The 14,594-nt window shown below is 40.1% G+C and overlaps 1 protein-coding gene across 1 annotated transcript in view; it reads right to left on the bottom strand.

Annotated features, from left to right (window-relative positions):
* The window catches only part of LOC126259789 (trypsin-1-like), a 128,171-nt gene that overhangs the window by 38,528 nt on the left and 75,049 nt on the right, over positions 1-14,594 (bottom strand). The window contains exon 2 of the mRNA XM_049956797.1: positions 385-477. Within this exon, the coding sequence (XP_049812754.1) occupies positions 385-477 (93 nt within the window). The remainder of the gene's footprint in view (positions 1-384; positions 478-14,594) is intronic.

Below are 14,594 nucleotides of genomic sequence, written 5' to 3'. Positions count from 1 at the left end.
TATGTTTTCCTGGATACCCATTATGGAGCAACATTATAAAATTAAGAGGTGGATGTGTTGTGGAAAGAAGCAGGTGGCAATGTTGATGTAAAGTGATGTCGAATTCTACATGTTTGTCACTGGAATAGGAAGAGAACCGAGAAGGAGAGATTTATCGGCAACCTAGTTTCCTGAGGGTAAATTCCACTCATCACTTGAGCTTTATTGGCAACAGTTAAATGAAAAAGACTTGAAGCGGCGCCAGATTCCTATATTAAATTAGGAGAAAAAGTGGTAGATACTACGAAATATTTAAGGATGGAAATAACCATAGTGTTTCCGGTGTTGCCTGGTGGTATTTACATTCTGCGTGCACGGAACTACAGAATTTGCTTCAGTACTAACCTGTATTTCCGGGAATGGTATGTCTTCATCGTCGTTGTCCTGACCTTGCGATACGTCGTCATAAATCTCGTCGATAGACGAATTCTCAGCAGGCTGTAACAGAAATACAAGGTATAGAGGTTTTTATTTCCGACAGCGACTACTGTAAGCAACAGCGTCAGAAATTTCAACATACAGAAGAAATACTTTACATCACTTCTACTATTCCCTTTTTCCAGGCTGCATTATAACATTCACAATGGTTCTCTTCTCATATTTCGTGCTTACTGGTCTGCTAGATTCCTGTATTTAAAATTTGCCCTGCTATACCAGTCTGCTGTACAGATGAATTGTATCTCAGCGCAGTATGTTTGTGACTTACAAGTAAGTTTTGCAAGACGACAAGTTGCTCCATTGCACGTTACTCCATTACAGAATAGAAGCCGGTGCACCAACACACATGTCGACGGAGTTTTTAAAGACTAACCTCCTCCTCCTCCACCAGGCCACAGGCCTGCAAGTGCGTTTCCGACTGCGCTTGGGCGTCGCGAGAGTACGGTTCTTAAAATAACGACTGAACGTGTATGTGACAGCATGAAGAAAGAATGTGAACTGTAATTTGCGTAAAGTGTCCGTTTAAATACGAATGCACAAAGTCGTGTTAGAACGCATCACTTGGGGTTTCCCTCTTTTCACTTGTCAGAACGTATTGTAGCTGTTGGAGCCTGCAAGCCAGGAAGTCATACAAGTGAAAATTTCTTTCCATTCCGCAGAGAACATTTTTGTGGGTTCCACAAGCTCTGAATGATCATTAAAGAGGATAAAGACAATGCAAGGGGTTTATCATTTTAATAGGTGGAAAGAAATTAAGAATAGTACAATTAGTCAGTAAAGACTGTTTTTTTTATATATCTGACAGATAAAATCCAACGACACTGCCAGCTGCCTGCTGCAAATACCAGTGACAGAAACAAAACACCTCTTGCTCTGATAAAACTTTCACGCTATAATTGTTGCGAAACGGACACTTTCACTAAAAGGCAGAACCTTGCAGAAGATTGCTTTTCGTGCTCCATTGAGCTGCAAAAAGATGAAGGAAACTTTGCATCGACAGCAAAGCCCATGTTTATCTTCAAGCTGTAACTCTCACTTATGAGGCTTAGCGACATCGGGGTATCGCGAACCCCGCATCTTCATAACCGAACACATTGTTCTGTCTAGAGACTAGCCTAAAAACGCTTCGCAAAGATAGTTTCTGTTTACTCGTGATTCACTATTTTCTTCGAACGAATACCATACAAATGCGACAAATGAGTCATACGTATCGGTTAAACTACAGAGATGTACGACAAGAGACACGTCTCTGTCAGGTTCTCTTAACAGTTGGCATGTGAAAACTAGCCAGTTTAAGAATATGCGTTGAGGAGGGACAAGAAAAAAAGAGGTGGCGAATATAGGGAATATTAGAAGACAGGTTCATTGACCATAAAAACTGAACAGACTGAACTGAGGATCTTGCGCAGTATACGGTTTCTAGAAATTGTGGTCATGAGGATGAACGATGAAAGTGTATGAAAATAAAGACTATGTGGAAGGTGCAGGGGCTTTATGTCCTTCTCATCAAGTGCTCATCATCCTATACAGAAGTTAAGTAAAGTAGTTTCAACTCGAATATTGATTTGAACTCCACAGTAATGTCTAAAGACAGAGCGCAGTGATTATGAACCAGTGAAACGTCTCTTCACATTGTGCTCTGTGATGTGACGAAGCGCGAAGCATCACTCACGCCTGTGGTGCATCCGCGCGCTCCTAACGATATACGGCATGCCATCCAGTTTATGTGCCATATTAAAGCACTGATTAGCAAGGAAACGTTTATCGATGGACTCGGAACAATTCTCGGCAGTATTAATCTTCTGAAGCAGTTTCAACGAAGGTCACCATTCGCACTCTGACCCCCAAGACATGGCTTAAATATTCACTATTCGTGTATCAGTCTAGATACACTCAAAAATATCCCCCTAGTGGGTCTTTGGACCGACAAACGTACACCACTGACAGAAAGTGCTTCATCTCCAATTAGTTCTTTGGAACTTCCGCTAAAGCCTTCACTAGGGGAAACTAGAGTAACATTTCAAAACTGCATAGCGTTTCAAAATCATAATACTTCAAATTTACACAGTAGAAAATACTTTTTAATTACTTGTAGTAAACCCCCTCTCCCCCACGCACGTCTCTTTCATCAAGACCTCCTTCAGCTAGCTAACCGTTCCACAATCCCGTCCGAGGACTCTGCGTTCCAATCACGCGCACACACATTAACACACCTTACAAATCCACAAAAATGGGAGATGTTGACCACTACTCCACAACTACGCACTTAAATCACAAACTGTGAATTCATTTAAGTTTAAATACTGAAACAATAGCTGTGTTGATCATTGTGGATCGCTAACTTCTAACTTGATCTACATATACATCTACATGATTCCACTCTCGAAAAACACGTGAAAGAAATGGATACTTGAATCTTACCGTGCGAACGTTGGTTTCTCCTACTTTATTACAATGGCCATTTCTACCTATAGAGGAGGAAGTAAAAAAGAAATATATACACTCCTGGAAATTGAAATAAGAACACCGTGAATTCATTGTCCCAGGAAGGGGAAACTTTATTGACACATTCCTGGGGTCAGATACATCACATGATCACACTGACAGAACCACAGGCACATAAACACAGGCAACAGAGCATGCACAATGTCGGCACTAGTACAGTGTATATCCAACTTTCGCAACAATGCAGGCTGCTATTCTCCCATGGAGACGATCGTAGAGATGCTGGATGTAGTCCTGTGGAACGGCTTGCCATGCCATTTCCACCTGGCGCCTCAGTTGGACCAGCGTTCGTGCTGGACGTGCAGACCGCGTGAGACGACGCTTCATCCAGTCCCAAACATGCTCAATGGGGGACAGATCCGGAGATCTTGCTGGCCAGGGTAGTTGACTTACACCTTCTAGAGCACGTTGGGTGGCACGGGATACATGCGGACGTGCATTGTCCTGTTGGAACAGCAAGTTCCCTTGCCGGTCTAGGAATGGTAGAACGATGGGTTCGATGACGGTTTGGATGTACCGTGCACTATTCAGTGTCCCCTCGACGATCACCAGTGGTGTACGGCCAGTGTAGGAGATCGCTCCCCACACCATGATGCCGGGTGTTGGCCCTGTGTGCCTCGGTCGTATGCAGTCCTGATTGTGGCGCTCACCTGCACGGCGCCAAACACGCATACGACCATCATTGGCACCAAGGCAGAAGCGACTCTCATCGCTGAAGACGACACGTCTCCATTCGTCTCTCCATTCACGCCTGTCGCGACACCACTGGAGGCGGGCTGCACGATGTTGGGGCGTGAGCGGAAGACGGCCTAACGGTGTGCGGGACCGTAGCCCAGCTTCATGGAGACGGTTGCGAATGGTCCTCGCCGATACCCCAGGAGCAACAGTGTCCCTAATTTGCTGGGAAGTGGCAGTGCGGTCCCCTACGGCACTGCGTAGGATCCTACGGTCTTGGCGTGCATCCGTGCGTCGCTGCGGTCCGGTCCCGGGTCGACGGGCACGTGCACCTTCCGCCGACCACTGGCGACAACATCGATGTACTGTGGAGACCTCACGCCCCACGTGTTGAGCAATTCGGCGGTACGTCCACCCGGCCTCCCGCATGCCCACTATACGCCCTCGCTCAAAGTCCGTCAACTGCACATACGGTTCACGTCCACGCTGTCGCGGCATGCTACCAGTGTTAAAGACTGCGATGGAGCTCCGTATGCCACGGCAAACTGGCTGACACTGACGGCGGCGGTGCACAAATGCTGCGCAGCTAGCGCCATTCGACGGCCAACACCGCGGTTCCTGGTGTGTCCGCTGTGCCGTGCGTGTGATCATTGCTTGTACAGCCCTCTCGCAGTGTCCGGAGCAAGTATGGTGGGTCTGACACTCCGGTGTTAATGTGTTCTTTTTTCCATTTCCAGGAGTGTATTTTGTCGCTCGGAAGAAAAAGTTGATGATTACTATTTCGCGAAAAGGTCTCGCGGCAAATAAGAAATTCTTTCAACTGGCTTATCAGTGCATGACTCACTCCTATTTCCCAATAATACAAGACGAGCTGCCCTTCATTGAACTTTTTCGATGTGCTCCGTCAATCGTATATGGTAAGAATTCCGCACTTTGCTGCAATACTCCAGACGAGAACGAACAAGTGTAGTGTGGGCACTCGCTTCACTAGATCTGGCGCGTCTTTTAAGTATTCCGCCAATAAACGTAATGTTTGGTTCGCGTTCCCAACCACAGTTGCTATGTAATGGTTCCAATTTAAATTGTTCAGAATTGTAATCCCTAAGTATTTTGTTGAATCTTCTATCTCTAAAGTTTTTTTATGATTTATCATTTAATCGAAATTCAACGCCACTTTTTTAGTACTTATGTGGAGGACCTCGTACTTTTTTTGCTTAGGATAAACTGGCACTTTTCGCACCATTTAGATCAAATCCTTTTGGAGTTCGTTTTGATCTGAGTACTTTACTAAACGGTGAAAGATAGAATCATGTGCAAACATCGTTTATATAGATTAAGAATTGCAGAGGGCGTACAACACTTTCTTAGGGAACAAACCCGTTGTTCTTGCGCTTGCAAAATATGAAAGTGATTTTTGTGCAAGTTTTAACTCAAATGTTATGATTTTAACAGCATAAAATTAACAACGAAATTGTTACTATGAAACTACTTTGTCTGTAATGGCTAAGTTTGCATGTAATTGTAAACGTAGTTATTTTATGCGCTACATTTACGAAAGTCTTTTTTTATTTCATTACCCTCACGGCAAATTTTAGACTAATAATGTCAATGAAACAGCCGACTAACCGACGGCCTAAGAAATCGAGAGCATGCTGAAAATCCGTGCAACTGCTCTGTAGCTCAGGTGCCTTTTGCAGGCCACTTTGAGGTCATTTCCTGTATTAAATTGTTCGTCTCGATTTCCCCTACACGTTGTGGTATAATAAGTAGCTACCGTTTACTAAACTAAAATTAACTCCGTCCCAACTGGCCCCGGAAGGCCTTACGGTACCGACCGACCGCCGTGCCATCCTCAACCGATAGGCATCATTGGATGCGAATATGGACGAGCATGTGGTCAGCACGTCGGTCCCCTGGGCTTAATCAGATTTCGTGCTCGGAGCCGCACCTCTCAGTTGAGTAGCTCCTCAACTGGCGGCACAAGGGCTGAGTGCATCTCCCTTACCAGCAGCACTTGCCAGTCCTGGATCGTCACCAATACAAGTGGTAGCCAGTCCCGATAGCGCTTAATTTCGGTGATCTGATGCGAACCTGCGTCACCGCTGCGGCAGGGCCGTTGGCCAGTTATCGTTTACACTCTGAATAAAAGTTGACTAGAAGAAGGAACAATACTTAATCGGCAAGTTCAAGTGGTAGCATATGCGGATGACGTAGCATTAATGGCAACGAATGTAAGGGCACTAAAGGGGAACTACGATACGTTAGAGGAAGCAGCAAGAGAAGTAGGTTTAGAAGTAAATATAAACAAAACAAAGTATATGGAGATGGGGGAGCCCAATATAAACGGACAAAAGAATTCAATAGTAATGAATGGGAAAGAATATGAAAGAGTGAAAACATTTAAATATTTAGGTTCTGTAATAACGGAGGACAATAAAGTAGCAGTAGAAATTTAAGAAAGGATAGTGAGTGAAAATCGTTGCTATTTTGCCTTGCAGAGTGTATTTAATTCCAAGAATGTTAGTAGGAATACAAAAATCAAAATATACACTACCATTGAAACACGTATGTTGTGCGGCAGCGATGCTGAGACATTGTAGAATCTCTGACCAGAGCAGTTGCGCTCGACTCGCAGTAGCGAGCAGTCAGTCTGCAGTAGTCTGTCCGCAGTAGTGCTAGGAGTCTGTGAGTAGTGGTAGCCCAGAGCAGTCGGCGGGCGTCGGCACAGCAATGGTCGAGATTCAGGATGAGGTATAATTTTATTAAATAAGTATTCATGCAGCTTTGCGCTCATCACATAATCTAATCTATATTCGTTGTAATTAATTTTCAAATCGCCCCAATAATAATCTGATTTCAAAGCAATTTTTAACTAAACAATGATTCGAATTCCTTCCATTTCCTTTAAAGAAAATTTTCAGTTAACTTCAAAAAAATTTAATTATTGCGATGCATCTCCTCCTGGCGCAGAATAAGAGCAGATATTTCACATGCAGTTATACTAAGGTAAGAAATTAATCCTGATTTCGAACAGGGCCACAAAGACCGACATTTCGGTTAAATTGAGTTTTGATTATCACTGTAGTTTCATTATCATGGGATTATCTTACATTTTGTGTGGAGAACTTATACTTGAGTCAGATTGCTAATTTTTGTTTAATTGTCTTTGTCATTAATATTTTTGTGGGAAGGTTACATTTGGCTCCATTTCTATTAAGTATTGTCCTTTTAAATTTTCCGTGGGGAGGTTACACTTGGCGACACCCGGTCCAGGATCGTATTTCGTTGAGAATCTTTTGAAAAACAGTCAGATATCTGCTCTTATTTGCTTAAATATAATTATAATTTGGCGCAACGCTTTTACTAATCTGTGACTTTCTTTCTATAGGTCAACGGCAATTCGTTGCTCTGTTGTATTTGAGTGTTGCTTTTTGCATTGTGTTTATTTGTTTTGTGATTAATTGTGACTATTGTGAAAATGCCGCGAAAGACAGTGAATAGTGTATCGCGAGGCATTATGAACGAAATTACCGACTTAAACAACGTGACCAATAGTACTAGTGACACGCAGTGTAATGATGACAATCCTGCGTTCACTGACAATCAATGCGTTCCAACCACTAATGATGACTTTTGTCTAAATGATGAACAAACGAACTCGGTTATGTCCTCTGTTAATTTGACGACAATCGATGACGAGGGACGCTCTGTTGTAATGAGCGCTGCCCAGCTTAACACACCCGGTTTGGAAAATTCAAATAACGTACAGACAAATTTCTCTAATGAAAATGAGCAGGATACACAAAGTACGCCGGATTTATTTAATTCCGAAATAGTGTCTGACAGTGTACATCCGACTGACAAACCTTTTTGTACATCTCAGAATAACCAAATGGTTACAGAAAGCGGGACAATTCCAGATCCACCATTAAACAGCACGGAGAATAGAGAAGGTAATAATGGATTGGAACAATTTATGGCAAGATTGCTACAACAACACAGTCAAAATCTTATACAACACTTTAAAGAAGATAACAAACAACTTAGTGAACAGGTCAGACAACAGAGTGAAGTTTTCAAACAACTTAGTGAGCAGAACAAACAGTTTAATGAAAAATTAGACAACAATTCCAGACAGTTAAATGAAAAATTAGACAACAATTCGAGACAGCTTAGTGAACAAATTAGAGCCGTTGCCGCACAGTGTCATGACACTAAGGAACAGTTACGCGAGGAAATTGAGGCTTGTTCAAGAAAAAGTAGCGAAGAAATTAGATCGGTTGCTCAAGAATTAAGGGATATGCAAACAACTACAACAGAAACACTTAGAGCGGAAATTAGCGCAGTCGCTAAACAATGCTCAGAAAAAGCTACACAATTACGCGACGAGTTTAAAGCAATGACAGCAGAACTTTCGCGAACAGTGGATGAAAAGATTGACGCAAAATTCGAACAACAGAACACTCAAATTAACGAACGTCTTAGTCTTCATATAGAAAACAGTGATACGCGTTTCCGCAAATTTATTGATGATCAAAATAAAGTAAAACGTCAAGTAATGGAAACAATCACTGCTCAGAGACAGGAAGACAAACGTAAAATGTTTGCGAAGGCAAAAACGTATATAGACAACAATATTGCTACAGTGTCCGACGAAATTAATACCGTCAAACAGTTGAACGCGGAATTAGGTGATGAGATTTCTGACCTTAAATCGAAAACAGATACACACACAGCAGATATTCAATCAGTGACCGATAGACTCGAACAATTAGAATTAACACAGGATTCCGATGTCGTCAAAGCTGACGTTAAAAAACTGAACGAAACTACACGTAATTTGCAAAAACAGATTAATGCGTCCGACTCTAAAAATGATGATCAGGCAAAAATACTGACTGAAAAATATGATGAATTGGCCAGTCGTATTGATGCTATTGAAAGTACTAATGACAGCAAATCAGACGACATTTCACCGGTTTCATTTAATCAAACACCGGAATTTCAAAATTTGCAGCAGACAATTAATGAGATCGATTCGTCTAATAACACCTTGCGTAGAAAGTTGTCAAGTTTACAGCAAGAAGTAACAGAGATGAAAAGTATTTCAGTTAATAACTCATCACAGCAGACGCCACTTTACGAACATTTGCCAGAGTCACGCAGCGCGTATAATTTGAGCAATTTACAGAGACTACGAGACTTAAAATCCGAAAAGCTACGCGACTTAAAATCTGAAAAGCTACGTAACTTGAAGTGCGAAATGATACAGACAAACAGATTCACACACAAACCTGAACGTGTTCTAAAATTCAATGACGAGAACGTAGATTACGAGCAATTTTTATCCGGAAGAAAATGTAAGGAATTTAATAATGACAGAACACAGGTACACGCTTTGAGCTGTATACGACAATTTGCTATTGTACTTTTATCAGTATTGCCTATAATGCAGAAATTAGAATTAGCAAGTATGCAACAATTTGTTTTTGGAATTTTACTGACATTGCGTGGAACGCAAAAGCTAAAATTTATTTGCAGTGCGTAATCGACCTCAGGGGATTCATTACGCTTTAATGAATATGTGCCGTAGCGAGCATAGGGCCCCGAGCTGCTGTAGTGCTGTTTCATCTTTAGTTTTCTGCACTGCTGCCTTCTCTTCTACTATCCTTTATATCTATCAAAACAGCTCTTTAACTTTTGCTCTACCTAGAATTAAGAATATGTACTGAACACCGGATATGACAATTTTTACCGAATGTGACAATTTTCATTAGGCACTCCCGTAATGAGAACTACCGCCGTAATTTTAATAACAAAAAAAAATCGTAATCATCAGTATATGTAAAATTAGCAGTAACAGCAACCACCTTTTAGTAACAATAAACGTTTTCCACCACAACAGCGTGAAAGTCAACCGGTTAACATACCTAACCAACAATGGAATGCACAAGGTCAACCCAACTTTAATGTTTCGCCGCGTGAACGTATAGTCCCAGATCCAACAAATAGTAACGCACGGCAGCAAGGAAACAACTATGTACAAAGAAGACAGTATTTCAATTCCTATCGCAATGCACCGTATAGGAATGACTATTACGATAGACGTAAAAACGATGAGCACAATTTTCAGCGTACATCTAACAACAGTCGGTCATACCAACAGCAAAATTATCCACAAGAACCTATTCTCATGAATGAACCCGACAGTAGGTATCATCCAGAGCGTAACACGTCTGGAAGAAGTAATAGAACGGTTCAAATTGTAGAAATGCCACATCCTTCTAATAATAATAACACGTCAGATAGAATCTGACTAGATACTGTACAGGACGCATCTTCAAATAACACAAGCACTACTTTCGACACGCAAAATGTTGTTCACGAAAATGTAATTACGTTTGACGACATCAGAGACACTCTTTTGCAGGAAAAACCAGTTATTCAGAAAACTATTTCACATCCTGTCATCGAAGTTAAAATAGGTTCATCGAAATTTTCAGCAGTAATTGATTCCGGATCACCTATGTCAGTCATTAATGAGGAAACTTTCAACGAGTGCAACAAAGAGAATATTTATCCTACATTTCCTTTAGGCAAAACGAAAGTGAAAGGAGCAGTATCGAGTAAAGGAGTGGATGTGAAATTACAGACGCATTTATCATTTTGTATTGGAGGTCATACTTTTCACTCAAATTTTTGGATTGTTCCCTTGTTGACAACAGACGTAATTTTAGGTACTAATTTTCTCGTACAACACGACGCAGTGGTTGACTTTCAAAATTCTTATTTAATGTTGAAGGACGAAAATGTGCAATTGGCTTTAGAATTTCAGCACTCATTATCATCAGAAGAGGAAACAATTAATTGTACAGAGGTCATTTCAGTATTGCGTAACATAGACTGTAATCCCACATTGTTCACGGATACGTACGTACACAACTATAATACTCCAGACGAAACTGACTACGACGTAATGCAGATGATTACTGACAAAGTTAAACAGAGCAGTGCAAATACAGACGACGAACGAACGCAATTACACAAAATTCTTTTTCAGCAAGCTCCAGTTTTCGATAACATTCCTGGTACTATGTCCGGCTTTATGTACGAATTTCAAGTCAAACAGCACGATACATTTAAAGCAAAGCATTATCCCATTCCATATATCCACAGAGAACAAGTTAAAAAAGAATTGCAGGATATGCTCGACCAAGGAATTATAGAACCGGCAGTTAGTCCGTACATAAACCCGCTACATATTGTTAAGAAAAAAGATGGCTCACTTCGCCTTGTACTTGATTCACGTCACATTAATGACATTATTATTAATGAAACAGATCGACCACAGACATTAGAGGAACTTCTACAGAAATTTCACGGTACAGCTATTTATTCTACACTAGATTTAAAATCGGGATTTTGGCAAATTCAACTTCATCCAAATTGCAGAAAATATACAGCTTTTCTCTGTTTCGGCGACTGTTATCAATTTTGTAAATTACCGTTCGGCTTAACTATTTCTTCTGCAGCTTTTATTCGCGGTTTGAACACAATACTTCCGACAGAACTTAAAGACAGAATTACGACGTACGTAGACGACATTCTTATTGCAGAAGCTAACTGGTCTGAACATAATCTGATTTTAGAACGACTATTGCAAACTTTCCATGCACAAGGACTTACAGTTAACCTCAGTAAATCGCATTTTGGTAAAACTTCTATAAAATTTCTTGGACACGTAATTTCAGCAGAAGGCATTGCGCCTGATCCAGAAAAACTTCAAGCTCTACGTGACATTACTGTTCCTACAACAAAGAAACAATTACGCAGTTTTTTGGGCTTAATTAACTTTTTTCGTAAATTTATTCATCACTCTGCTTTAGACACGCCTAGATTATGCCAATTAACAGGTAAAAACACTATTTGGTCATGGGATAAGCAAGCACATTCTGAATTCGTGAACCTGAAACATGCTTTGTTGAATGCTCCACTTTTATCACACCCAGATCTTACCAGAAATTTTTCCATTGCCACCGACAGTTCCAACACAGCTTTAGGCGTACACATTTTTCAGGAAATTGAAGAAGATAGCTCTACAGTAATTAAAAATATCGCATTTGCAAGCCGTATTTTGTCACCTGCTGAACGAAATTATTCCGTCACAGAATTGGAAACGTTATGTGTTGTATGGGCTTTTACGAGATTTAGGCATTTTCTTTATGGAAGACATACGACCGTCTACACAGACCACAGAGCTATTCAATTTTTACTTTCAGCTAAATTTACTCACGACAGATTAAGCAGATGGAAACTTTATTTACAGGAATTTAATTTTACGATTGTTCACATTCCCGGCACACAAAATGTAATAGCAGACGCACTTTCGCGCTCTATCAGCAACAATCAGCAAGAAGTAGCAACCAACTTCTGCAAAGCAAATTTCAGTGTTATGTACATTCAGCAAGTTGCATTTGAAAATTTTATTTCGTCGTCTCTACAGGATATAGCACGAGAGCAAAGCAAAGACAATGTGTGGAAAGAAATTAAACACCTTTGGCAAGATAAGAATAATGTTACGGTTAGAAACCACTACACTGTACGCAATGACATTCTGTTTCGCCGCTCTCATCCAGACAGCAACAACTGGTTATTATGCATTCCTGACGAACTGATTAACAAATTAATATGGTACACGCATTTAAGTTACGCACATTATGGAGCAAGAAAATGTTTTCTTATACTGAGACAGAACTGTTATTTTTCGAACATGGAAAAACGTATACGACGAGTTTTAGCGTCATGTAAAATTTGTCAGAAAGCTAAGTCAGACACCACTTCACACATTCCTCCATTATATCCCATTGTACCTGTTATATTAAGACATATGGCCGCAGTAGACATTTTTGGTCCAGTTCCGAGAACTAACAGAGGTTTTTGCTACATCTTTGTCGCTGTTGAACTCACTTCAAAATTTGTTACCTTCACTCCGTTACGCAAAGCTACTGCTAAAACTGTTTCGAAAGCATTTGTAAAGCATTCTTATTTCATGTAGGGCATGTGATGAAAGTAATTTCTGACAATGGATCACAATTTCGTTCTGTCATATGGACACGCATGTTACGAGCTAGAAACATTTCTCCGATTTATATATCTAAGTACCACGCTTCTTCGAACCCTTGTGAACGACTAATGAAAGAAATTGGTAAACTGTGTAGAATATACTGCCACAAAAGACATGTTAATTGGGACACACACGTACACTCATTTCAAGATGTAATTAATTCCATTCCAAATGAATCCACTATGCTACCTCCGTCTGTTATACTGAAAAACGTTGAACCACCAAACAAAATCAAAGAATTAGTAACATTTCCTACATCTCGTCGATTACGACACCACGAAATAATTGACATTGCGCTGAACAACATCAAACGTGCCGCAGAGCGCCGGAGAAGACAGCAAAAACAGGTTTGTAGACGTCGAGACTTTCACATTGGACAGAAGATACTAGTACGTACACACTATTTATCGAGCAAATTAAAAGGTAAGTGCAGTAAATTTGAACTTCTATATGCAGGTCCATATCGGATTCGCAGCATTCCTCACCCTAATGTTGTACACGTCGAAACTTTGAGAACCAGGAAAAGTAAGGGGAACCATCATGTGTCAAACATTAAACCCTTTATCGAATGAAACCACTTTACGATGTAACATGCTATGAGGCCGTTTACACATTTTATGACCACTTATGCAATTATATTCACATGACTAATTACTGATGATTATCGTATTTTTTCTTGGCAAGTGCCCGGCAAGGTAAGGTTAGCAGGTCGCTCTTCTTGTCGTTACACATCAGACCGTGCATATTTTCCAGATGAACTTACACATTTTGTGACCACTTATGCAATTACATTTATGTGACTACCTATTGATGATTATCGTATTTTTTCTTGGCAAGTGCCCGGCAAGGTAAGGTTAGCAGGTCGCTCTTCTTGTCGTTACACACTAGACCGTGCATATTTTCCAAATGAACTTACGCATTTTATGAATAATTATGCAATTCTCTATAATGACGCATTAATTTTATCAAATTCTCTCTCCATTGAAGTCTTTAATTATCGCATCTATTAACTACACTACATATAAGCTGAACACAACGAATGTCACATTTTGTCTTTCTTATGTATGTACGATTGTTTTCATGTTTTGTTTGTATGCACTGTGAACTAGTTAAGGTATAACACACACCATTTGACTTTGACATTTTGCCTTGTGATATCTCAACATCGTGACTGTTTTACATTTTCCTTTTTTGCTGCTGCATTACGATATTCTCTGTACACTTTTTGCCTTTAAACACTGTCTGTGTTTTGAGATATTACGTTTTCTGTCATGTTATGTTGTATGCTTAATTGAGTCACCATTAACCAGTCACCATTTAATGGGTATATGATTTAAATGCAAGACATTAATCTTTGTTCATCAATTTCAGAAATAAATGATGCGTACAGGAAATGAATTAAACAGAAGTGGGAATTTCACCTATGGAATAAACGAAAGAAGATGCAATAAGCTAATGAGGACGAGTAAATGGATCAGAATTAACAAGCATTAACCAGAATATATTATACACATCGCAGAATAGCAGTCTTAACTAATTTTTTCTTTCAGAATACAAAGCGATTGATGCAAGCTGTCAGACAGAACTACACATTTTAGTTTTAAGTGATGAAATATGCTAGGGATTAGGAATAATTGTGTGATGAATAATGAAATGATTTTTGCAGATGATAATGAATGCTGATAATGAACAATGATGAAGAATATGGTACTATGAATAATGAAGTTTTTGTTTACAGGTGATGATAATGATGGAGTTATGATGATATGAATAATGAAGTTTTTCTTTACAGATGAGGATAATGTTGAAGTTA

This window comes from Schistocerca nitens, chromosome 5 (genome assembly GCF_023898315.1).
Source record: "Schistocerca nitens isolate TAMUIC-IGC-003100 chromosome 5, iqSchNite1.1, whole genome shotgun sequence".
In the NCBI taxonomy this organism is placed as follows: Eukaryota; Metazoa; Arthropoda; class Insecta; order Orthoptera; family Acrididae; genus Schistocerca; species Schistocerca nitens.
Note: the sequence above shows the minus strand (reverse complement) of the source record. Positions and strands in the feature narration are given on the sequence as shown.